Source organism: Macaca mulatta, chromosome 9, assembly GCF_049350105.2.
Source record: "Macaca mulatta isolate MMU2019108-1 chromosome 9, T2T-MMU8v2.0, whole genome shotgun sequence".
Classification (NCBI taxonomy): Eukaryota; Metazoa; Chordata; class Mammalia; order Primates; family Cercopithecidae; genus Macaca; species Macaca mulatta.
The window spans coordinates 15,127,957-15,155,329 of record NC_133414.1 but is presented as its reverse complement, the minus strand read 5'-3'; the positions used below and the strand labels follow the sequence as shown (position 1 = coordinate 15,155,329).

Here is a 27,373-nt window from a genome sequence, read left to right as displayed (position 1 = left end):
CCTGCCTCAAAAATAAATAAATAAGGAGAGACTTCAATAGACACTACACAAATGAAGACAAGTCTATGAAAAGATGCTCCTCATCTTTAGTCATCAGGCAATGTGATTAAAGCCACAATGAGCTACTACCAGATACACAAGAGAATGGTTAAAATTAAAAAGACTAACAATACCACATGCTGGGGTTTGGAAATGACTGGCAATTCTTATGAAGTTAAGCATACATCTACTCTTACTATCCAGCAATTCTACTTCTAGGTATCTCCCCAAGAGTCGTAACATATTTACCCAAGAAAAATAACATAGTTCCAAAAAAAGATTTGCATAAGAATGGTCTAGCAGTTTTATTCCTTTTTTTTTTTTTTTTTTTTTTGAGATAGAGTCTCGCTCTGTCGCCAGGCTGGAGTGCAATGGCGCAATCTCAGTTCACTGCAACCACCATCCTCGTGGGTTCAAGTGATTCTCTTGCCTCAGCCTCCCGAGTAGCTGGGACTATAGGTACACGCCACTACACCCAGATAATTTTTGTATTTTTAGTAGAGGCGGGGTTTCACCATGTTGGCCAGGATGGTCTCGATCTCTTGACCTTGTGATCCACCCACCTCGGCCTCCCACAGTGCTGGGATTATAGGCGTGTGCCACCGCGCCCAGTCAGCAGTTTTATTTCTAATAGCCCAAAGCTGGAAACAAAGTTTGATATATTCATACAACTGAGTATCACTGGAAAATGAAAAGGAAACTAGTGGTATCTGCAATAACATGGATGAACCTAAACTGTTATGCTGAGCATAAGGAGCCAGACACACAATCTATGAGTCTATCTGTATGAAATATGAGAACAAGCAAAATTTATCCATGATGCCAAAATTCAAATGGTGGCTGCCCAGGAGGGGACGAGGAGAAATATGGGGATTGGCTGAGAAGGGGTACTGGGGAAATTTCCTTTTTTCCTTTTTTCTCAACTTTTAAGTTCAGGGGTACAGGTGCAAGATGAACAGGTTTGTTACATAGGGAAATGTGTGTCATGGTGGTTTACTGCACAGATCGTCCCATCACCCAGGTATTAAGCCTAGCATCCATTCGCTATTGTTCCTGATGCTTTCGGGGGAATTTCTTTGGTGACAAAATTGTTCTATTTCTTTATAAGGGCAGTGGTTATATGCTTGTATGTATTTGTCAAAATGCATTAAATGTTATACTTAAGATATGTGCTTTTCAAAAAATTAATGAAAACTTCCATTCAGCAGCAATAATCTGCCCACTTTATTTTCCCATTGTTGCCTACAATAATGCAATTAGTCAAACTCTATTCTAGTGAATGCAGTACAGTCGTATTTTTCTAGCTTTGTTCTGTCCTCTTACCTTGTTAACTTCTGGTGTGAGGATCTCTATTTTCCTTAAACGCTGAAAAGCATCATAATCAGTTTCTCCAAATAGTCTGATTGGTTCTCCTCTTTCTCTCAATCTTCTGATTACCTACAAAGTGAAACAGATACCCAGTAAATTATTTAACTTTTTTTTTTTTTTTGAGACAGTCTCACTTTACCACCCAGACTGGAGTGCGGTGGCGTAATCTTGGCTCACTGCAACCTCCACCTCTCGGGTTCAAGCAATTCTCCTGCCTCAGCCTCCCGAGTATCTGGGACTACAGGCACACGCCAGCACACCCAGCTTATTTTTGTATTTTTAGTAGAAACGGGGTTTCACCATGTTGGCCAGGATGGTCTCAATCTCCTGCCCTTGTGATCCACCTGCCTCGGGCTCCCCAAGTGCTGGGATTACAGGCATGTGCTACTGTATCCAGCTATTTAACTTTTGAGAGAGGAAAAAACTAAACATCTCAAAAACAATTTGTATATTATACCTTAAAAGCCAAGCCTGGTGTTTAACAAAGCTAATTACCCAAATACATGCTTCTGTGTAAAGTATAAATTCCTTCGAATATTTTAAATCATTTCAATTAAGCTAAACAAAGTTGTTTCCAAATCAAACAGAAAATCAAGTACTTTAGTTAAAAATCTATTTTGACTCAAAAGTCACTGTTATTAATTTTATTACCAAATAGCTCCTAGAAAGCGATCTGACCTCTGACTCTACAATTCAAGTCTAAAGAAAGCCCCTCATATAAACCACCTGCCCCTCATATAAACCAACTCTTCCACTGCGAGATTAAAACAAAATTCTTTTTTATAAGAAAAGGGGCATGTATGTAGCCCTCATTTTACATCATTGTAACTGTTCTTAGTCTTCTTTTAAAAACAATGGAAAGACAAATAGTAATCCCTACGCCAGCATATTCTTGGTGATCAAACACTTGTTTTGAAATGTAGATGCAAAAAGTAAGCTGTTTATTCTTTAATTTTCCATGAATAGATATACTGTATTATCATCACACCTTAAGTAACCAGGAAGTTTAAGTCGTTTAGCTCAGTGCTTCGATAGGACCAATCTGTGCAGCAGGACACACAGGAAAACACTAAGATAGGAGGGAATGACAGCATTTATAGAGGAAGGAAAATCAAATCTGAAGCCAGGTGATAACTACCATAATGGAGAGTCCGCATTGTAATACCACCATCAAACCAAAAACTTCTCCCTCAGAAAAGAGAGAGTTATAATCTGCATATGCAGAGCTTTTAAGATGCTGAAAACCTATTTCCAAACTTGGGTGATGGTTATATGAATATTTATTTTGTAATTATTCATAATGATTCATACATGTGTAACATATATTGCCCTAATGTGTTTCATACACTTTATATACATGCTATATGTCATTTTAAAAAGGAAGAAAGAAACAGAAAATGTAATAAAGATTAGTCCAAATTTTTTTTAAAAGCAGTAATAAGAAACACCAAGAGCTTTACCTGGGAGCATAAACAGCATCACACCCAAAATCCATTGGGAGGGCTCTCACTGGATTAACAGAAGTTTGATATTAAAACAAATTTAACAGGTCATCTAGCACTATCTCCAATCAATGCAGAAATGACCTCACAAACACCCTTGTCAGGTCCTGTCTGACAAACGACACGAATCACATTTCTTCGTGAAACATCCCATCCCATTGTTTGGACAGGTATGTTTTGCTTCTCAAAACTGATACCTACTTCCCTCAAACTTCTACCCATTTATCCCAGTTCCACTTTATGAAACTACAGAGAATATTCCGATTTTCCAAAATCAGAGCTACTTTCATTGGATTTCTAAAGATATCTCTAGTAATTCTTCTCTCCAGCCTCAGTATTCTCAATTCCTTCACCTCATCTTCACATGATGGTTTCTAGAGTCAGTCATCATTCCCCTGAAAGTTTCCTCTTGTGCAATGTCTGTCATAAGCATGTGGTAATGTAGAACTAAAAAATAATACTGCAAACATGTCAACCTGTGAGAAGGACAGAATACATAAGCCTTTGATCTAGACACTGCATTTCTATGACTTACATTCAGCCCTATCCACAACTACAGAGGTAGAACAGGAAGAGACTACTCAGGACTCAAAGATGAAAGATGACCCTAAGTCAGTCAAAGACAAAAAGAACCTAAACAGAAAAAAAGAAAGGGAATGTGAGCTAGTTATTACTGCAAAACACTGCTTAAGATTGGGTGCTATACCTTAGGCCACGTTGTGAGGAGTGCATAATATTTTTCTGGTTATCAGTTTAAATAGCTAACTCTCATCTATCTGGAATTATATAACAATGGTTCTGTCTAAAGGCAAGGTAATAAACTACCTGACTTCAAAGTTTCTTTCGGTGCAAGAATTCTATTATTCAAATTTTTTAAATAAAGAAGCTGAAATACACCACCACCACCTCCCCACAAAAATGACACAGAGACTAAAGGGACATCACTGAAAGAACTTAAGCCTCTGAGTCCTCTTTTACTATTTCAATACATGCTCCCTGAGCAAAGGCAGGAACTTCTTCCCCACATCATGTCTAGTACTTAACTGATGTACCACTATTAATCAGTAACAATGGTTTAATAATGATGGATCTCACAAAAAGAACAACTTCTTAAAACTACTTCGTCTTTTAACTCAAGCTTTTCAATGTTTAAAGATAAAGTAAATTCTACGCCAGGTGCGGTGGCCCTTGCCGGTAATCCCAGCACTTTCGGAGGTGGAGGTGAGCAGATCACCTGAGTCAGGAGTTCAAGACCAGCCCGGCCAACATGGCAAAACCTCGTCTCTACCAAAAATACAAAAATTAGCCAGGCCTGGTGGCACATACCGGTAGTCCCAGCTACTCAGGAGGCTTAGGCTTGAGAATCTCTTGAACCCAGGAGGTGGAGGTTGCAGTGAGCCTAGATCATGCCAGTGCACTCCAGCCTGGGAGACACAGCGAAACTTTGTCTTGAAAAATCAAAAAGTAACAGAATTCTAAAAAATATAAGTGACATGAAATTTCAAGTATTTTTCTGACTATGAAGTTAATACATGCTCACTTAAGATACAAAATTAAAATACAAAGAAAATTATATTTTTTATATCTAAAGAATGAGTTCATAAAGGTAGTGGGAAAAAAACATTAACATATCTTTTTTTTAACTCTTAGGAATAGAGGAAACCTTTCTAAGCATGATGCCCAAGACAAAAAAAAAAAAAAACACCATAATGAAAAAGACTGATGTCACAGCATAAAAATGTAAAACTTCTGCATGGCAAAAAACAAATGATACACTGATAAATATATATATATGCTATGTATATCTGATACATACACACTATGAACACAGGTTAACACCCTTAACATATAAACATGTTGATCTGCAAATCAGTAAAGACAAATTTCACAATATAAAAACAGCAATTCCACAAACGAAGAGACATTAATGACCACTGAACATGTGACAACATGTTCAATTCTAATCATCACTAACAGAAAGTTTCACGTTAACACAAGGTACCTATTTCACCCATCAGTTTGGCAAAAATTTAAAGGAATAATACTGCTTTCAGATTGGCAAGGCTGCAACATTTTTAAAATAAACAGTTGACAGAAATGCTAGGAAGTCTGATATACTTACAGTTGGAATGTAAATTGGCACAGCTTCTTTGTAGGACAATTCCACACACCATCGAAAATTACATAGACACACTCTCTGACCAGAAATTCTTTTCCTAGGAAATTACCCTACTGATAAACTCATACAAATATCAAGACATATGTATAAGGAAGTTCACCTCAGCACTGTATGTAAAGGCAAACAACTGGAAGTAATTTATCAGTAAAGAGCTAATTGTAATAAATTGCAGAACTACTACTAAAAACACCACCTAAATTTGTTGAGTAACTCATGATTAAGTACTGTTCTCTTCATGTATTACCTTATTTTATCATGAAAGTCTCCTGAGGTAGACCCAATTGTTACCCTCATTCAGACATATGGAAATCCAGAAACAGACCAGGTAACCTGCCAAAACCACGTTTACTGTGAAAAATGTTCATACACACACACCCCCCAACATAAAATGGCCTTCAAAATGTATTTTTAAGTGAAAAGACTAAGGTACAAATGCATGTAATCTCATTTGTGTGAAAGGGGAAAAAAGGTATACACATACACACTGATGCTTGTACAAGTGAAGAAATGCGTAGGAGAAGGACTGATGGGGGCAGAGGGGAAGTGGGGGAAAATGGAAGATAAGAAAAAGGGAAGAAATGTTTGTTTTACAGCCTTCTGTATTCATTTGATTTCGTTATATCACATGAATGTCTTTAAATTGCATGATTTTTTTTAAGTAAAATAATAGTTGATACTGATCAAGGTATAAACGGACACTATAAACACCACAGCTAGGAGTATAAAGTGGCACAACATGGCTAATACCTACAGAGCTATGTGGTAATATGTATCAAGTCTTAAAAATATACATAGTCTTAAAACATATATATATATACACACACACACACACACATAGTCTTTGACCTAAAAATCATGCTTCTAGAAATGTTTCCAAAGGAAATAATCACACATTATAATGTATGCAATGATGTCTACATAGCATGTTCATCTTAGTATTATTTATAATAAGTATTCTAAATGATCATCAATAGATGATTTTTTAAATATTATGGTGTGGCCAGGCGCGGGGGCTCACACCTGTAATCCCAACACTTTGGGAGACCGAGGCAGAGGATCACTTGAGGTCAGGAGTTTGAGACCAGCCTGGCCAACATGATGAAACCCCATCTCTACTAAAAACACACACAAAAAATTAGGTTGGTGTGGTGGCGCATGCTTGTAATCCGTTACTCAGGAGGCCAAGGCAGGAGAATCGCTTGAACCCTGGAGGCAGAGATTGCAGTGAACCAAGATTGCACCACCGCACTCCAGCCTGGGTGACACAGTGAGACTCTGCCTCAAAAATAAATAAATAAACAAACAAACATTATGGAGCAAACAAGCAATGGGAAATGACACACTCATTCAAAATTATGTCAATCTCCATATTTTAATCTGGAGAGATGTATTATTAAATAAGGGAAAGGGAAGTATGTTACAAAATACTATAATAATTAAAATAATTTAAGTACAAATATTTAGCATAAGTACATTTAATTACACTTATTTTTGAATATATTCATGTTTATTTTTTAAAGTTCAGAAGGATAAGCTCTAAAAAAGATAATAATATCAAGAAAAGAAGCAGTGAGTAATTTAGAACTTCATGAAGAAAACTAACTGCACAGCATTTTTAGGTAAGTCATTTTACACAGGAAAGAATGACATTTAACTTATCGGAAAAGCTGGAGATAAATGTAAATACCGTGGAGATCAGATTCTCATGAAACAATCACAAATAAACTTACCTCTTGCCTAGAAAGCGTCATAGGTAATTTTTCCTCTGCCAGTTCAAGTTCTAACACTGGATTCGATGAAGTTAATGGTTTCTGGTCCTCCTCTTTTGGCTGTATCTATATTAATAGCCAAAAGAAATGAAATTCAGCTTTAAAAATATAGTTGATATTTATCATTCTATTACCTTAGCTATTCACCGAAATTAAATATGTTTTCAACACTGAAGATTTTCTAATATTCCTCTGAGCAAAGAGCTCATAATAAACGTGCATGCTTGTAAAACAGAGTCAAACATATTCACATCAGGGGCATCACAAGTCCAGAGCATGCACAGAGGAATCAGCATCCTTGCTATAAAAGAGTGACACGACTCACGCCTGTAATCCCAGCACTTTGGGAGGCCGAGGCGGGTGGATCACGAGGTCAGGAGATCGAGACTGTCCTGCCTAACGTGGTGAAACCCTGTCTCTGCTAAAAATACAAAAAAACTAGCCAGGGGTAGTGGCGGGCGCCTGTAGTCCCAGCTACTTGGGAGGCTGAGACAGGAGAATGGCGTGAACCCGGGAGGCTGAGCTTGCAGTGAGCCAAGATCGCGCCACTGCACTCCAGCCTGGGCGATGAGCAGGACTCCATCTCAAAAAAAAAAAAAAAAAAAAAAAAAAAAAAAAAGAGTGAGACGACTGTCATGATTTCCAAAATCCAAATTTAACAGGGCTGAAATTTGCACTTTCTTTCTCCCCAGATTCTAAAGACTGTACTTTTTCCTGAAAAACAATCAACTTGCTCTTCTTCTTTAAATTGTCTTGCAGCGTTATTTGATTCTTGCTCAACTTCAAAGTGAAGACAAAAGAAAAGAATTTCTTTCCAACAGCAACCTGTGAAGCTTCAAGCTCTAGCTTTTCCTATCCTGCTTTTCAAAACGTATTATTCCAAGTGTATGAAAATCACTGTTGGACATACAGAAAAATTCCTAATGCTACACAGAGTTGGTCCACAAACTGAGGTACCAACCTTGTAGAAATATAAGGAAAAAAGCACCTCTCTATTAATGCCACCCAGGGAAAGAGTGGGCATTCCTGTTCATATGAACCTGTAGGAAAAACAATCTCTTCACATATTTTCTCAAATTTGTTGCTCAAGTCTCAGTTTAGGAAAACTGAATTCAGCAATTTACAAGCCCCTTTGTGGAGTCTGTAAAAAGATACTGAAATGTGGTTTCCCATCTGACCATAAGATAAATCCACAATGCTGAAAGTGGGAGTAAGATCAAAAGAACATAAAAGAAGATCAACATTAAGGAAGAAACTCACGTTAAGAAAGGCAATATGGTGAAAATTACATAATTCATGATTCTATAGCTTACAGTTCAAGCTTATGTTTACCATAACTAATTGATATTGAGGTAAAATTAAGGTAACAAACTAAGCCTTTCTATTTTCACAGGTCAAATCAGCATCAAGCCTTAAAAAATGCTAACTCATTTCTACAAAAGAATAAAAGTAATGAATACTATGTCATTACTACCAAGACGGAAATCTTTAAAAATCTTTAGAAAGAAACACCTGTGCTTTACTTTTCAAATACGTTTCAAGAAAATGTATTTCTCTAAAAATCTCAAGATTAAAAACACATTTAATTATACAATGGCAGTTAATAGCTCTGGGGAAAAGATCTAAGTCATTTCGTCAGCTGGACTCAAAGTTATAAACAATTATCTTTACAGTAATTTTTTTGCTTCAGGGCTTTCCTCTATATAAACAAACAAACAAAAAAAAGCACACTAAACAAAAGTAAAAACTGCCACTATATTAAGTTACTTTCCTACCTTATAAAATAGCTGAAAACGTTCAAATTTAGGAATCTGGGAATGCCACAAGCCAGCAGAGTAAACCTATGTAAGTGATTCTTATTCCAGACCAAGTGTGTGTAAGACAACACTGGGCAAGGCAAAAATGAGAGTTCCTTTCTGAATATCTATCTACTCAATGGTTATTAACTTAAAACTTATTTTCATTTCCTAATTAAGCAAATAAATACCTTTACGGAAAAAAATCAAAATACAAGTATAAACTTTCCCATATTTTAAAAACATGTCAGAAATATAATTACATTTTAAAATATTTTTTAAGTCACTTCTTGGTATCTTTTGAAAACTACATTTTTCTTTAATACTTGTCTTCTCCCAGCACTACAAAATCAAACCAAATGCATATACATACCATGTGCATTCCTCATGCTTCCTTCTAAAAATGCTATGCAGGATAAATCCATTTCCAGAACTTTCCCCATTACATGCACAAAAGTATTATCTTATATTGATATTTCACAAGCAAAAGGTTAATTACAAGTTTATGATTTGGCAAAAGTATTTCAATAGAACCTCTGAGCTTTGAGTTAAAAATTAAGCTAGATATAGTCTTCTTTTAAAATAATTTAAACATAACTTCTCCACCTTATACCCTTTAACCCCTCCCAATAAAACCACAACACATTATCAACTAATTTCTTCTAAAATATACAAGCAAAGCCTTCCAGACAACTCATTTGTTTCTAAGAAATATTTCAAGATGACACTTTCTATCCAACAGACTAAACAGTGTTTGAAATGTGATACCTTATTACAACAAAGGCATATAAATATATACGGCTTTATACTTTAGGCGGAGGTTCTTAAGACCCGAAAGTAAGTATTAACAATGCAAACATAAAATCGATGGCTTAAAATATTCCGGAGAAGGCAGGGAAATTACCACCACTAATATTACTGTGGTTAGATGAATAAATGTTTTGAACTCTTTCCAAATGGACTGTTTTATTGGGAGAGGTAGGGGAGAGGAGTGGTGGTGGAGTTGAAAATAAGGCAGTCTCAGATTCAGGACTTAATTTAAAAAAAAAAAAAAAAATTCAAGCTTTGATCTCAAGCCACTTCATGCCATCCACAAAAAGCCAAACCATTCCAAGCCAAAAGTCATGCATGTATTTTCCTGAATTCAAGATTTTTTTTAAAATGCAAAAACAAAAACTCATACCTCTCCAGATGGCTTCTCATTTATAGGCTAACGTATAACATTGATAAATTGAACAGAGATCAATGATTGTCATTTAACAACAGCTGTATAAATTTAAACTCAGAAATATACAATTTAACATAAAAGCAGACATTCATACCTTGTACCCACATCTTTCAAAATATGCTTCCTCTTCTTTTTTGGCGAGCTCACTACGCTTGAAATATTTTTTATTTTCCTATTCAAGAAAAAAAAATTATGTCAATAATAAATCCTTGGGCAAAAGTTCATGTCCTATAGTCAACAAGTACCTTTAGAAACCTTTTGAAAACACTCTTCAGTTTTTCAAGAATTTGATAAAATGAATATTTTTTGGTTCCAGAGATGAATACATTGATTCCCCAAACACATCACCAACCCTCCACTATGACTAAGGGCACCGATGTGTGGTAAGTTCAAGTATTTTTCTTGCAGTATCAATCAGTAGGCAGGTTCATCCGCAAAGAGGAGACCAAGAATATTTTCCAAATGTTTTGATTTCTTAATGTTTGAGTTCAATGATAATTTCTTCAAATGGATTCATTATGAACCACATAAAATGGTGTATCTCAATTATTTTTTCCTAATAGAAACAAAATTATGACACATATAGACTACATTTGAAATCCCACCTAACAAGGGAATTCCAGTAGTGTAAGTTCTTTCTTGTTACCTGGAACCTTATTATATCAGTCAGTTCCTAAAATAATCTAGATATAGGGTGGTCTTGGTGAACCTTTTTATTTAAAAAAATGATTTAAGGATATTTGGGGGTTTTGTGCCTTTTTCTGGTTTTTTGTTTGTTTTGGAGACAGGGTATCTCTCTGTCACGCAGGCTGGAGTGCAGTGGCACAATCAAGGCCACAACTTCAACTCCCTGGGCTCAAATGATCCTCTCACAAGGTATTTGTTTTGATATGATTTGATGTAAAGAGACAAGCTCTAAGTCTTGTCTGTGGCTAAAAAGATGTCAGTCCTTTCCACATTATACACAAAATTATCCTTATTGTTACATCTACAGTCCATAATTTGGAGGCTTGTTGCTATCTCAGCTCTGCCTCTTGGATATTATTCCACTGATGGCTTTGTTCAAATAAAGATACTGCCCCCTACTGTATTAACAGTAATGATATAATAGTACCTCTGTACTACCTCCACACAAGTATTTAGCACCTCATAGTTCCAAAGCTCATTCACTCAGGCAGTGATCATCAATGGATGCTAAAACCTTATGAAAAAAGCTGCTGGTGACAATGGAAAGATCAGCCTGCCACCATTTGAACCCAATGTTCAAGCTTGACATCAGTAAGAGATTATGTATCACCTATGTTATACTACAGGAATTACCCAGCCATCGTCTAGGAAGTGTTCTTGTTAAATGTAGGGAACAGAAGAATTAACTAGGTGTCAATATGCCAGGAAGCAATCAGACAAGTCAAAGACATTTTACAAAACTAGCCCCAGTTTCTCCGGCAAGTCAATGGCATGGAAAAAATCGGCGAAGTTGAGAAAATGACAATGTTCTTCATTAAAAGAAACCAAGATTCATAATAAGCAAATTCAAGGATCGAACTTCATGTTGACCTGACTTGAAAAACCAACTGTAAAAGCAAATGTATGTAGGTATTTTAATTCAATTGGAAAATATATGAATGTGAGAAGAGTATTTGATAAAATTAACAAACTAATTTTAATTTTGTTGGGTGTGATCATATTTTGGTTTTAAAAGAACACGTCATTTTCTAGAGCTGCATGTTTCAGGGAAAGGATATGCAGAGGCTCATCATAAAATTTTATTTATTTTTGTGTTATGTGTAAAACTTTCAGGATAAAGTTTTTCTAAAAGTTCATCCGTTAACTCAATAAACATTTCCAGACTTATCTACCACACAACAAGCACAGCTTTACAGAAATAAAGATGAAGATATTATCTGGGGTAAGGAACCGATGGTATCATCTGAACATCAAAACTACCCTGAGTACGGTGGGGGCAAATAGTATTAACCCCTTTTTAGAGGTGAGAAAGCCGAGAATTAGGTTAGGTGACATTCCCAGAACTCAGCAAGAATGAGTAGTAGCAGCTAGAACTCTGGTCCTTAAACCCTTGGTTCTGATCTAGTCTTCCAAGCTACAGTTCTTCACTCCCAAAATATTATTTCGACATCTAAAATTGTTTTTGACTAGGTAGTATATAATTGTCATATTTCAAATAAGTTGGCAAACACACATTGGTATCCTTTCAGAAAAGGCTGATATGTAGAAAGAAAGGAAAAAATCTCCAGGCCGCAGGCCATGGTCCAGTCTTTTTGACTATGTTACCTGTGATGACCATGTCTCAATTCCATTGAACACACCTAACAAAATCTCAAGCCTAGAACATCTCAAAATGTGGTCCACAGAGGCTCTTTCAAAGGTTTTGCAAGGTCAAATTTATTTTCATGATATACTAAGACATTATGTGCCCCTTTTTCATTGCGCTCAGATTTGCACTGACAGTCCAAAAGCAACATGGGAGGAGGATTTGGGAAGGCAGACTACTGGCATCAGCATATATAAAGGCAATGCCTTCAAACTGTACCAGTAGTCACTGTATTCTTCACCAACATGCACTTGCAAGAAAATAAAGTCTAGTTTCTCTTAAGAACGTCCTTGACAAAGTGTAATTTTCCTAAATCTCAACCTTTGAGTACACAGCCTTTTAATAATCAGCATGAAAAAATAAAATGTATAAAGCACTTCTGTTACTTACTAAAGTAGAATGGTTTTCTCAAAGAAAAGCACTTGTGCAATCGTTTGATTAGTCAGATTTGGGTGTTTGGTAGACATTTTCTCAGAATTGAACAAAACAAGCTTAAAGTTAAAAGAAAACAATGATGGAATTTACCACCAATGATAAAATTCCAGGTGTCAACTGAGAACTGGAAAAGTGGAAAACTTGTACCCAGCACCATGAGCTATTTAATAGCTTCCCAATACTTGAAGCCTTTTCCAATGAAATCAGTGGTGATATTAATAAATGTGATTTTTAAATATTATCTAATGAAAATGTCAACATTAAGAAGATCCGCATAACTCACTGAACCATGACATTACAAAATCAAGATGTTACAAAATCACATGTAGGTAAAAAGATCCAATCGAAGAGCAAAATAGATCAGCAGGCTTTAATGGATGAAAAATTCATTGAAATGATTTCAGAATCCACATTGTAACTGCCCTTTAAGAAACCACTTGTGTAGTTTTGGTGTCGTATCAAGAAGAATATCCACAAATCTGAAAAGGCTATTAAAATACTCCTTTTCCCAACTACTTATCTGTGGATGAATTTTCTTCATGTACTTGAACAAAAACAACATACAGCAACAGATTGGAGGAAGAAATAGAATCCAACTGTCTAATATGCCAGAGATTTCTAAAACAATGTCACTTTTCTCACTAAAGTGTTTGTTTTTGCAAATATCGTCTTGTCATAAAAATATTTGTTAGCATACTATGGGTTTATTGCATTTCTACATGGAACATACATTTTTTAATTTCCTGGCTTTAATTTCTAATATAGTAATTATCAATAAATGTATCCTATGTAAATAAAAGCTCTCTGGGGCTATCAATAATTGAGAATGAGACCTGAGACCAGTAAGTTTAAGTCCACTTGGCATTCTCCACGCCTACAGCATGCTCAAAACAATGCTGGCAAAAACCACTTGGGCCTCAACATTGCCTATTGGTCCTAGGGTATTCATCCATTTCATTTTCTTTCCTATTGTCTACACTGACCATTCCACTGTCTCCATTCTCATGAACTTCCCATCCTTTCATTCTCCCCTCATTTTCAGCGGATGACTAAACCATCTCACTTTACGGAAGTGACCAGTCAGGAACTCCTCCAAATTCCTCCCAACTCCAGTCCTGACCTGGATCTGCTTTGGTCCTTTCATTTCACAGAGGAACAGAAAACCCTCCTTTGTCTAGGGCAAATCCCTTCCCAATTACTCCAGACCTCAGTTCCTCAGGGACTTCTCATCATCAATGCTGTTTTCTCCTTCACATATTCATCCTTCCCCTCTCTACTGGCTCTTGACAATTATCATTTAAGTATGCTCAAGACTCTGCCCTGGGTATCATTTACAGCAGAACCACATTAAACTGTTTAATCCGCGTCCACTTCCTTACCTCTATTTCTCTTTGCAGCCCCACAGCATATGGCCATCCAGTCTGTTTCACTGAAAAAACCTCCCTGGGATCATAAATAATGTCTAAGGTACAAATCCAAAGGGACTTCTCTGACTGATCTCATTCAGTCTTCAATTTAACTGCTCATTCCTTCCTTCTTCAGTAACTGTCTTCTCTTAGCTGACAGATTCTTCTTATGTCTTCCTCACTTACTGGTTTGCTCAGATTTTCTATTTCTTGTATTTTTTTGTACTTTTTAGCCATTTACTTCACTTAGATTTTCCAATGTATTAGAACTAGTGTATAGTTCTCCTTACTAATTTTACTTTCCAATGTCTCCCATATTGGCTCCTGCCATTCCTTCTGTTGGTCCTTCATTTCAGAATATTTTGTATAATGTGGGTTAGGGGTTATTGCTTATTCTTTGCGTATGGATATCCAGTTGTTCAGCATCATTTACGGAAAATATCTTTCCTTCCATTTGGTTTTGGTGTCTTTGTCAAAACTCAAACAATTGTGTAAGGGTGGCTCCATTCTGGGTGCTCTGTTATATTCTAGTGATGTAATTGTTGGTCTTTATGCCAGCACTATGCTGTTTTGATTATTGTAGCATTATTATTGCAGCACACTGTAGTATCTTGCATACAGGAAAGATGCAGTAAATACTGGAAGGAAAAAAAAGCTAAAAATTCTACACATAGCTCATCCTAATAACTACAACTAGTAAAACTACTAATTACTCCCCATTAAGTTTCTAAAGCAGCCTGGTTTTCCACGAGGTTTTTGCATTAAATGAAGACTCACCAATTCTAGGCTCCAAAACACTGGTGTTCTAGCAATGCAGATACCACATTTACCTCAGGGTGGTTATACCAGGCAGGGCATTTTAGGACAGGTGGTAAGAGGATATCTCAGTCACTTCTCTGCAGTTTGACAAAGAGGCACTCACAAGCTAAGTACTGATTGTTTCAACTATCACGGATTAACCACAAAAAGCTGGGACACCACTTGAAATGACCAAAGATGAGGTGTGTCTTCTTTCTGGAAGAACAATACCACACAGACAACTGTTTTCCAGCTGCAGATGCGGTAATGACAACAATCTACTGATCCCCAACCAGTGTTTTCTAAAAAATTAAAGGGACTTGTTCTTTCCCATCTTGCAAGATGGTGGGTGAAAAAGTTGAGAAGCCAGATACTAAAGAGAAGAAACCCGAAGCCAAGAAGGCTGAGGCTGGTGGCAAGGTGAAAAACGGTCACCTCAAAGCTAAGAAGCCCAAGAAGGGGAAACCCCATTGCAGCGCAATCCTGTCCTTGTCAGAGGAATTGGCAGGTATTCCCCATCTGCTATGTATTCCAGAAAGGCCGGGTATAAGAGGAAGTACTCAGCCGCTAAGCCTAAGGTTGAAAAGAAAAAGAAGGTTCTTGCAACTGTTACAAAACAGGTTGGTGGTGACAAGAATGGTAGTACCCAGGTGGTTAAACTTCATAAAATGCCTAGATATTTTCCTACTGAAAATGTGCCTCAAAAGTTGTTGAGCCACGGCAAAAAAAAAAAAAAAAAAAAAAAAAAAAAACCCTCAGTTGACAAGTGAGAAAACTGAGAGCCAGCATTACCACCAGGACCATTCTGACCATCCTCACTGGATTCCACAGAGGCAAGAGGGTGGTTTTCCTGAAGCAGCTGGCTAGTGGCTTGTTCCTAGTGACTGAACCTCTGGTCCTCAATCGAGTTCCTCTACCAAGAAAACACCAGAAATTTGTCATTGCCACCTCAACCAAAATTGTGATCAGCAATGTAAAAATCCCAAAACATCCCACTGATGCTTATTCAAGCAGCAGCAGCTACAGAAGCCCAGACACAAGGAAGCTGAGATTTTCAGTACAGAAAAAGAGAAATATGAGATTGATCAGAAAGCTGTGGACTCACAAATTTTACCAAAAATCAAAGCTATTCCTCAGCTCCAGGGCCACTTGCGATCTGTGTTTGCCCTGACTCATGGAATTTATCCCCACAAATTGGTGTTCTACATTTCTTAAGAAGAACCTAATTAAATAACTGATTAAAAAAAGGAGGACTGAATAAAACATGATAAAATCATTTGCGGTTGTGGTAAGATTTCATAAAACTTTTTTCACATACGTATCAGATCAATATATATAAATGCATTACCATGAACGCGGCAGTGAAAAAGTCTGAAAGTTACTGACAGGCACTATGATGCAGAAAGATAAAAGATATGAAGCAACTATTCTGCATGAAATGATAGAGCTGCAGATCTAAAGACTGTCTTCCCATGGACACAATAGAAAAGATGCCTAGTTGTGTGTGTTCCCTTACATCATGCAAGAGCACTCACCCTCAAGTTGGTCTAAGACTTGAGATCTATCCTGGCAGGCCAAAGGAGTATGAGAAGATCATGTAACCCTCTAAGTCTCAATTTCATCATCCATGAAAACAGCATTGCCTTGTGCACTAATTAACAGTTGTGAAGCTCAAATTAGATAGCATATAGCACTTTGAAAAATATAAATCACATGTTAATCTTTTTCCACTGCTTTCTTACATTAGCCCTATCAAAACTAGTTCTATGTTTGTAAGGTGAATAAATATCCATTCTATTTGTACAGGATAACAGAGCAGGCTTTGAAGTAGGAACAGACCAGGGTTCAAATCCAGGCTCTATCTCTTGCTAGCTGCATAATCTCATAGTCATGTAACTTCTCTTAGCTTCGTTTCCTCATCTGTAAATGGGAATAATGGTAACTTGTTGTACAAGTTAAATTAGAAAACATTCGTTGCATGATGCCTAACATTACTGTTAATAGAAACTACGAATGTCAGTTTTTCGTGTGTGTGTTTTTTTTTTTTTTTGAGACAGAGTCTCGCTCTGTCGCCCAGGCTGCAGTGCAGTGGCACAATATCAGCTCACTGCAAGCTCTGCCTCCCGGGTTCACGCCATTCTCCTGCCTCAGCCTCCCAAGTAGGTGGGACCACAGACACCCACCACCATGCCCAGTTATTTATTTTTTTTTTTTTTGGTAGAGACAGGGTTTCACCGTGTTAGCCAGGATGGTCTGGATCTTGTGATCCACACATCTCAGCCTCCCAAAGTGCTGGGATTACAGGTGTGAGCCACCGCACCCGGCTGAATGTCAGTATTTTAATTCCCATTTCATGACGCCCTTTGTTGGTCTGAACTGCTCTGTGCTTGGAAAAATCAATCTTATCTTCTGGCTGGAATTATGTGATAATTCAACCAACTACCAAATTAAAAAATGAAACACACCCAGGAAAAGTTTATATAAATTATAAATGACCCTGAAGAATATAAGGATTTTTTTTAAATGATCATTTTTACAGATTGGTCCACTTCAATGACGAAGAACATGATTATGCAAATATTCATGTTGTGAACCCTGAGGGTGGGCTGAATATTTTGTGATTCACTTTTCCCTTTAAAGCACTTAGATTTCAACACCCTGGCCCTTCCTAACATCAACTGTGCATTCCAATACCTAAAATACTCCCAACCACTCAGCAAAAGGTCCCTAAAGTAGACATAAAAACATTAATGTACAAATATGAACAAGCTTTTCCCCATACCTACCAAACAGCATTCTATTACCTCCACCTTTCTAATTGTTTTTAAAGTTCCAATGATCGTGAAATTTGCCATCTACCAAGCTAAGAACTTTAATTTACTTACACTACATCATATACATCAATTGTACACAACGTCCAAATATCTAAGTCAGATGTTCTGTGATGCACAGATTTCTATGGGTCCTGAAGACCCTCTGAGAGGACTCATGAAGTCAAAACTGTTTTCTATAGCAAGGCATTATCTGCCTGCTCGCTCGGATCTGCCTGCTGCTCGCATCTGCACTGTAGGTGAAAAGCAATGGTAAATTTGCTAAAGCCTTAGCAAGAATCAAGGCAGTGGCTTTAAACCGCCACTGTTACACCATAAAGTAAGGGAGATCATCTTCAGGAAGTTCCTAAATCATGTAATTCTTTTTCCCCCTTTTTAGTACCTTTTCAAAAGAGTCTTAGCATTCCCATCAGTGAAGAGCAGGCCCACAGACTTTTCATGTATTGAAGAAGAGGAAAGAAGGAGAAATAGAATTTAAAAATTGGGATTTACTATTAGAAAGGAACTTCTATTACTTACTTCTTTTTTTTTTTTTTTTTTTTAGAGACAAGGACTCGCTCTCTCACCCAGGCTGGAGTGCAGTGGCACGATGATAGCTTACTGCAGCCTGAACTCCTGGGCTCAAGCGATCCTCCCGACTTGGTCTCCCAAGCAGCTGGGACTAGACGTGCACACCACCACACCTGGCTAGAAGGAATGTTTTTGTTTTCTGTTCGTTTTTTCTTTTTTTTTTTTTTTTTGAGACGGTGTCTCACTCTGTCGCCCAGGCAGGACTGCTGTAGTGCAATGTCGGCTCACTGCAACCTCCGCCTCCCAGGTTCAAGTGATTCTCCTGTCTCAGCCTCCTGAGTAGCTGGGATTACAGGCGCGCACCACCACGCCCAGTTAATTTTTGAATTTTTAGTAGAGACGGGGTTTCACCATGTTTGCCAGGCTGGTTTCGAACTCCTGACCTCAGGTGGTCTGCCCACCTCAGCTTCCCAAAGTGCTGGGATTTCAGCGTTCCATGCTTCAATTGGGCACAAACCCTACGTAAGGCGACAGAAGGGAACTCTCAGGAGAACTGAGGCACGTCCGAAGAATGCTGACAGGTGGGAGTGGGGATAGGGGGCAATTAGGTAAACTGGAGGGGAACAGGGTCACTCGGGGGGAAATAGCCAAAGCCTCAGGTTTTCCTGCAGTTCCCACACTTGCATCCCTAAGGCTCCCGAGTAGTTACCGGAAGGAAGGCTGTGAGTGTATGTTGTCCTGGTCCTTGGCGTTTTGAACAAAGAATTGGACAAAACGCACAAAGAAAGTAACAAAACACAAGAATGAAGCAGCAAAAGCAGGGACTTATTAACGTGAGATAGCACTCCATAGGGTGCGAGTGGGCCCGAGCAAGCGGCTCGAGGCCCCGGTTACAAAGTTTTCCGGGTTTTAGGTACTCCTTCTGAGGTCCCTAACAGTTACCCCTTATCCGGATGAAGGGTTTGGTCCTGTGGCTAAAGACAGGTGAATTGGCGCCCTATGATGAAAGGATGGCCCGTGTTTGGCCCGCGGCCAATGCACGGCACGTTCCGTTCCCATCCGGGAGGCGGTGGGAAGGGAAGGATGCGGGGAGAGCAGCAGCCTGGAGCTACTGCTACTCAGTGATGGGAAGATGAGGATTTTCCTCTTGGTTTGGCTTTTGGACGTGGGCGTTAATTGGCCTCGGGTTCCCGCCCCCAGACCCAGGTGTTTTCCTTTTGATCCAGCTTTAGGAAGTCAGAACGAATGGGACTCAAGTTCCCTGGCCCCAGACTCTAGTCTCCAGCCTCAGAGTGAGACGCCAAGGGTTGGATCTAAAGGGGGCCTCCCAGGCATAGTGGCAGGACACTCGCTAAGCCCCTTCCCCGCCCCGAATCCTCTGAGTATCGTCACCCTCACCCCAAAACCCCGACACACACACACTCACTCTCCCATCCCGACCCCCACGACCACAGGGTCCTCACCACCAGCAGGTTCCTGTCCTCCACCAGCTGCCGCTTCCGAAGGATCTCTGATTTCAGAATGTCCATCTCACCGCCAGAATTTAAGCTCCAGTTTCCCGCTCCAGCTCCTCGAACCCAGCCTCACTCGGCCGGCGGCCGCGAACCCACTGAGTATACAGTACAACAAGCCCAAACACCTGAAGACAACAACTGACAGGGCCGCTTCCGGCGGAAGTTGGGATGAGCGAGAGGAGGGAAGAGAGCGGCCCGGGGCGCCTGTGGTGGCCAAAGCAGCTGTGTGTGAGTGCCCCCTGGCGGCGCCCTCCGGCAGGGCGCCTGTAGTTTCCCCTCGTAGAGAGGTTTACGTGAACGTGGACTGAAACCCGGGTCTTAATAGTACCCTCTGGACCTGCTAGTTCCGTTCCAAAAGCCTTCTCGAAGAACACCTCAATAATGCCAGTTAAATCAAGATCTTTATTAACTGGAAATTTACATTAGGGTTTCTGAAGTTACTTGCTTGCAAAATTAGTGTACTAAAGGATGAGAAAAATCTAAATAATAATACTAACTTGTAACAATAGAGTCAAAGAGCAGTGTTCATTACTACCCTGTTAAATTTCCTGTGAACTTAAACGACTACATCCATTTAAGGCAGTTTGGAAGTCAATTTATCTCCACTCCCTCTGTTTTAGATTGCTTACCAATCTTGGTGATAATTGAGCATTTACCTCAAGCTGACTAATCACTTTTTTGGTCACGTGTTCAGCAATCAAGATTTTTTTCAGTGACATGATTGGAGAGGTAATCAGAAATTCCTTTTTTTTTTTTTTTAAGTCCAACCCAAGGGAAAAAAAGTTAAATTGAAGAGGAAAATTATGTCAGAGATTTTTTAAGTCCCTAAAATTTGTTTACAGTGGACTTATTTTTTGTTTCATGTCATTGAAGCACGTTTAAAACTTGTTTTTGTTAAATCATAATTGAACAATATTTGACGTTTTGTTTTTCTTACTCAAAAAAGGTAAGAAATATCATTCTGTTCAGTCAACTGATAAGGGGTAAAATGCTTACAAAACAAAAAAAATGAACAATTGAATTGTTCCTTTCAATTTAGAAAGTCTTGCGGGGCGGCGGAGGTGGGGGGGTGTCGGTGATACTTCATCTAAAAGATATCTGAGGCCGGATGTGGTGGCTCACCCCTATAATCCCAGCACTTTGGGAGGCCGAGGTGGGCAGATCACCTGAGGTCAGGAGTTTGAGACAAGCCTGGCAAACATGGTGAAACCCCGTCTCTACTAAAAATACAAAAATTAGCCAGATGTGGTGGCAGGTGCCTGAAGTCCCAGCTACTCAGGAGGCTGAGGCAGGAGAATTGCTTGAACCCGGGAAGTGGAAGTTGCAGTGCGTGGGGATCGTGCCACTGCAGTCCAGCCTGGGTAACAGAGCAAGACCCCGTCTCAAAAACAAAACAAAATAAAATAAAATATACCTGACTTTTGCCAGAAATAAGCCAACATAGGAAAATGTCCTTGAACTAAATATGGCAACACTCCTGTATGAATATGGGTTTCCCAGGTCACTAATTCAATGAGCAAATAATAATTTATTAGCATTTTCCTGATTTAGGGATTAGGGATTCTTAGACACAAAAAAAACCTAAAGGGTTAGGACAGATGACAGTAACAGCAATGGAGGTTTACAGAGAACACGATGGCTGGCCAGCTGGGAAACTATCAGTGCAAACCAGAGAAGGTACCAGCTACAGTTAACAGCCTCCTCTTACATTTTAGACTTTCGTTGATTTCTATGTTTATGTAAACATGTGCACTCAATCCTGATTAAGGCCTGAGATCAAAGAGTGGTAGAGAGAAATACTTGAACAAGCAACTGACAAGCAAGCTTTTCAATTCAAAAGGGAGGGGAAAAGATATCCAGGAGCATTTAGAAATACTTAAAAGAGGCCGGGCGCAGTGGCTCACGCCTGCAATCCGAGCACTTTGGGAGGCCAAGGCGGGCAGATCACGAGATCAGCAGATCGAAACCATCCTAGCCAACATGGTGAAACCCTGTCACTACCACAAAAATTAGCCGGGCGTGTTGGCATGTGCCTGTAGTCCCAGCTACTCAGGAGGCTGAGGCAGGAAAATCGCTTGAACCTGGGAGGCAGAGGTTGCAGTGAGCCAAGATCGTGCCACTGCACTCCAGCCTGGGCAACAGGGTAAGACTCTGTCTCAAAAAAAAATAAAAGAAAGAAAGAAAAGAAAAGAAAAGAAATACTTTAAAGAACAAATCACCCTTGACCCTAAGAGAGACCATATTCATTTAAAAAAAAAAAAATGCATCCCATTTCATCACAATCGTTATTTAAAAAGCGAAATATTGGAACTTGGTACAGAGGCTCACACTTGTAATCCCAGCACTTTGGGAAGCCGAGGCAGGAAGATCACTTGAGCCCAGGAGTTCAAGGCTACGGTGAGCATTGATCGCACCGCTGCACTCCAGCCTGAGTGACAGAGTGAGACACTATCTCTAAAACAAAAATAAATAAATAACAAATAAAAATGAAAAATTAGAAACAATCCAAGTGTTCTAAATGTAGGAACAGTTAAATAAAATATGGTTTATACATACAACCAAATCACATGGCATCATTAAAAACCATGTTTTTAAAAATTCAGTGGGAATGCCCATGACACAATATTCAGTCCAAAAGTAGAATGATGAAACTTTATAGCTTATAGTCTCTGCTTTTTAACAAAAGCATACACATATGCTTTTTAACAAAAACATATAGACATAGTAAAACATTGATTGGAAGGAAACGTACCAAAATATCAAGTTTTTATCTGGACAGTAGAACAATTGGAGATTCTTATTTTCTGCTTTATACCACAATTTGGTACAAATCTCATAATATGGGGGGGAAAATTCAGGTATCAGTCTTTTTCTGTTTAATTATTATTTAGACTATTTATAAATTTTCTAGCATGTCTACTTTAAACATTGTATATGGTACATTTTGAAGAATACCTATAAAAGAAAGCAAAGGATCAGACAAAGAATTTTTAAAATTTCCATAGTTATTCCATCCAATATTTAAATATCTAATATATGAGCTCTGTACTACATTAGCTTCTGTGACCTAAACCAAAACATAGACCCTGCCCACAAAGAGATAGCCAGCTAGTTGGGGAATCGAGAAATAGATCTTGAAAAGTTAAAAAGTTAAATTATGTAATATTTAATAGTGTATATGCGGTTATAATTGCAGAAATTAAAAATCAGTCATCTTCTAAAAGAAAAAAGTAAAAATCATTATAGGACTGATGAGCTATTCCTCTGTAGAGGTAACTCATCCTAGGAAATTATGTGTCATTTCTGGAGACTGGAGGGAAATGCCAGATTGAATCAGGATCACCTGGATTTGTTTTGTTGTTGCCCTAAAAGATGAAATGTAACTTAAACAGCAAAGAAAAGCTCTGTGATTCAATACAGTGGCTCTCAATCCTTAACATGCTTCAAGATAACCTGGAGGACTTTTTGAAACACAGACAGCTGGTCCCCAACCCCAGAAACTATCTTTCCCTAGGCTTGGGGTAGGACCCAAGAATTTGCTTTTTGAACAAACTCCCAAGGGAGATGGATGCTGTTGATCCAGGGACCTCATTTTGAGAACTGCTGACCTAATACATTATTTTGTCATCCCCTGGGGGGGAAAAAGTGCATTTGCAGTCTGAAATGCAGTCTGCACGAGTCTTGAGAATCAGAGCAGAGCGGGAAGGCTGGGTGGGTGGTATCTGCAGCACGGTCACAGGCACCTCGAAGGGCGCCCGTCCACTCCCAGTAATGCTGCTTCTGCTTCTGGGAATTTCCTAATGGCAAGGGGTCAGGCTCCCTCCGGATCCAGCCACCTCTACAAAACTGCTTTGTAGGGTTAGACCACAGAGAATGACTGATCCAATCTGGGACAATCAGAGTCCCTTCCCCAGAAAACTAAAATTGCAATGGAGTGGATTCTTCCAAGACTCAGGATATTTAAAATGTTAATTCCAGAGTGATAGCCACTTCACTTCAACTGGGCTTGTGCCTACTGTCCCACAAGAGCCAATTGTTATATTTTTGAGAATTCTGTGTCAGTTGTCAAACATAGCCATTATTAAATATCAAATGAGTTTACTTGTAATCAAGTAAATGATAATATAAATGAAGGTAATAAATACACAGAACCTAATTCTTATTTTACTACATTTTTACTATTATGCTCTTGGAGTTATTTATGACTTGTATCTTTGTGGTTGAAATACTATAAAATGGTGGCTCCTGCAACCTCCTCCCAGTTCCAGGCTTGAGGACCCCACCTTGGTAGCTGGAAATCAGCCATAGTGACTGTATTACTCAGGGTTCTCCAGAGAAACAGCCACTAGGATATATAGGTATTTATCAGAAGAGATTTATTATGGGAATTGGCGCATGCAATTATGGAAGCTGTGAAGTCCCACAATCTGCCATCCGCAAGGTGAAGAACTGGGAAGGCCAGGGGTATAATTCAGTTGGAGTCTGAGGGCCTGAGAACAGGAAGGTGGGAGGTTGAGCTGACTGGGCTAGCATAAGTCCCAGAGTCTGAAGGCCCAAGAACCGGAATTCTGATGTCCAAGGGGAGTAAAAGGCTATGTCCAGCTCAAGAAGAGAGAGACAGGTCAGGCATGGTGGGTCATGCCTGTAATCCCAACACTTTGGGAGGCTAAGGCAGGAGGCTTTGTTGAGGCCAGGTGTTCAAGACCAGCCTGGGCAACATAGCAAGACCCCATCGCTAAAAAAAAAAAATTAATAAATAAATAAAAGAGAGATAGAATTCCCCCTTCTTCTTCTCTCCTGGCCCTCAACAAATTGGATGATGCCCACTCATTACTCAGTCCACCAACTCAAATGCTAATCTCTGCCAGAGACACGTTCACAAACACACCCAGAAATAATGTTTTACTGGGGATCTGGGTGGACATCCCTTAGGCCCGTCAAGTTGACACAGAAAGTTAACCATCACACTGGCAGTATTTACACCACAGAAACTGGCAAACTGTTGATCTATTTTTTTGCTGGCTGTCTAAACTTTAAAGTTTATAGAGAAAATGTTCACAATACAGATCAGGGTTTTTCAACCTTGGGCCCCATAATTCCTTACTGAGGGATGCCCCTGGCCTCATGTCATTAGACACCAGTCACATCCTTTCCCTAGTTGTGACAACCAAAAAAAAAAAAAAAAAAAAAAATTCTCTAGATCATCAAATGTCCTTTGAGAAACCAAATCTCTCTCTAGTGGAGAACCACTGATAAAAAATTAAATTTATCTACTTATTTATTGAGACAGAGTTTCCCTCTGTCACCCAGGCTACAGTGCAGTGGCACAATATCGGCTCACTGCAACCTCCACCTCCTGGGCTCAAGCGATTCTTGTGCCTCAGCCTCCCGAGTAGATGGGACTGCAAGCATGCGCCACCACACCCGGCTAATTTTTATATTTTTAGTAGAGATGGGGTTGGCCAGGCTGGTCTTGAATTCCTGGCCTCAAGTGATCTGTCGGCCTCGGTCTCCCAAAGAAAAATTAAATGTAAAAGTATTGTGTCTGTAGCCATTACTTAGTAAATAGGACCAAAAAAATGAGGAAATAGTCTTCTAGTATTTGAAAACTATCATCTGATTCAACTGAGTCACTCCTGTCATTGACAAACAAGTGAAGTTCTGACATACATCTTCGTTGTTTCACTTTTGTCTTATACATTGATTGAAGCCAAAATATCAGCCAGCATTCATGTCAGAGAGAGCTGGATGTGTTCATCAGTTATAACCATAGGTTGGCTAGGGATGCAGGAGTGTTGTGAAAATCAATGACAGCGTTCTGGGAGAATCAATGGGCTATACAGAATTTACAATAAAGAGTATTGTGCAGTTTATTATCATTTATAAACTGTGTCCTCTGCATGCTTTATGTCAGTAAAAATTATATGAATATATGTGCACACCTTTTTTTTCCCCCAAGAGGCCATATTTTAAATATGTCCAGCACAGCACTGACCATGATCCACCTCCCATATTGGTTGGTTACCAGAAAATTGTTTAGCAAAGAAACTTGGAATATCAAGAAAAAAGAGTGAAATAGATTTGCAAGAAGACACATGAAGAGTAAACCATGAAGAATAATCCCTGGGCCCTCCCCCGTGGATCTCCAATTCTCTAATCTGGTTCTTCCTAGAGTCTGGTTTGTATCCCGGTCCCAAAAAATACCACTGAATCCTTCTACCATATTTTGGCATTTTTAAGGTGCTCTTTTTTTTTTTTTTCTACATTTTAATGTTTCTGAATTCAGGATGCATCTTACAACCAATATGTTACAACCACCATAGTGATTCAGATATTCTCTTCAGGCCAATGCACCTGTCCCCCATCTGCTGGGAACAAGGGTTGCTGAGGGCACACAGCTACACCCTGCACTGGCATGACCCCAGGCGGCAAGGACCAGTCTCAGCTGCAGGGACCCACCTCAGCCAAGGTTACCACAGCTCCAAGGGGCATCCACAACCAATGACTGATGTGGAGATTCAAAAGCCTGACTCCACTGCCTCACCTCTACTCTAAAGGGTCATTCTATCTAGCTCCAGCGAGCGCCCCTGGAGCATGACAGAAGGTCTCAGTTGCAACTTCTTTGCAGTCCAGCTTCTCCCTCTGCCAAACCCAGCCTTCCTCATTTCCTTACAGATGCATCTCCAAGAGGATTCCCAAAGAAACACAACCGTTCGCTCGCAACATAAAGAAATGCTTTGTTCTGGACTCATGGATATGCTTGTCCATTTGGTAGGGAATTATTAAACTGGCATTCTAGTTTTTACATCAGTTATTTTTGTGGATATAGCTAATGAGAGTTACTCCCTGGCCTGGTCCAAGTCTGGTAACGCCAACAGAATTGAATGTAAGAATGTTAAAATTTGAACCGGGCACAGTAGCTCATGCCCATAATCCCAATACTTTGGGAGGCCTAGGTGGGTGGATCACCTGAGGTCAGGAGTTCAAGACCAGCCTGGCCAACATGGTGAAGCCCCGCCTCTACTAAAAATACAAAAATTAACCAGGTGTGGTGACGGGCACCTGTAATGCCAGCTACTCGGAAGGCTGAGGCAGGATAATGGCTTGAACCCAGGAGGTGGAGGTTGCAGTGAGCCGAGATCGCGCTGCTGCACTCCAGCCTGGGTGACAAGAGTGAAACTCTATCTCAAAAAAAAAAAAAAAAACCAGAAAAGAATGTTAAAGGTGAGAAGATCTTGGATCCTGGTAGATCTGCAAATATCAGTCAGCCCTATGATGCCCAGGCTGAGACTGACACCAGCTGACAACCCCCAGTGCCATCGTTTTTTCTTGAACACTCACAGTGATCAGATGGGGGGTAGCCCATATACCATAGCCAGTGCCCTTTTCTTGTTCTGTGCCATTTCTTATCTGCTGTTATCTGTCTTTCTATTGTCTTTCTCCCAAATCTTTTATACCATTTTATTAGTGGTATATTTGAAATAAAACAAAGTAAAGAGGGAGGTCAAGAGAAAAAGAGAATAAATTAAAAAAGAGAATAAAAAGAGATTAGATTAAGAAAGGAGGCTGGGTGCCATGGCTCACACCTGTAATCTCATCACTTTGGGAGGCCAAGATGGGCAGGTCACTTGAGGACAGAAGATTGAGACCATCCTGGCCAACGTCT

The 27,373-nt window shown here is 39.3% G+C and overlaps 1 protein-coding gene and 1 pseudogene across 2 annotated transcripts in view; one reads left to right on the top strand and one right to left on the bottom strand.

Moving 5' to 3' along the window:
- The window catches only part of PRPF18 (pre-mRNA processing factor 18), a 44,444-nt gene extending 24,594 nt beyond the window's left edge, over positions 1–19,850 (bottom strand). Inside the window, exons 1-5 of one of the 2 annotated variants that reach the window (XM_015146470.3) lie at positions 19,657–19,850; positions 9,976–10,053; positions 9,837–9,863; positions 6,819–6,923; positions 1,363–1,476 (exon numbers count right to left, since the gene is read on the bottom strand). In XM_015146470.3, the coding sequence (XP_015001956.1) occupies positions 1,363–1,476; positions 6,819–6,923; positions 9,837–9,863; positions 9,976–10,053; positions 19,657–19,722 (390 nt within the window). In that variant the 5' untranslated portion in view covers positions 19,723–19,850. 2 annotated transcript variants of the gene reach the window in all.
- On the top strand, positions 15,178–16,067 carry LOC107000043 (large ribosomal subunit protein eL6 pseudogene; annotated as a pseudogene).
- Positions 19,851–27,373: the final 7,523 nt, after the last annotated feature.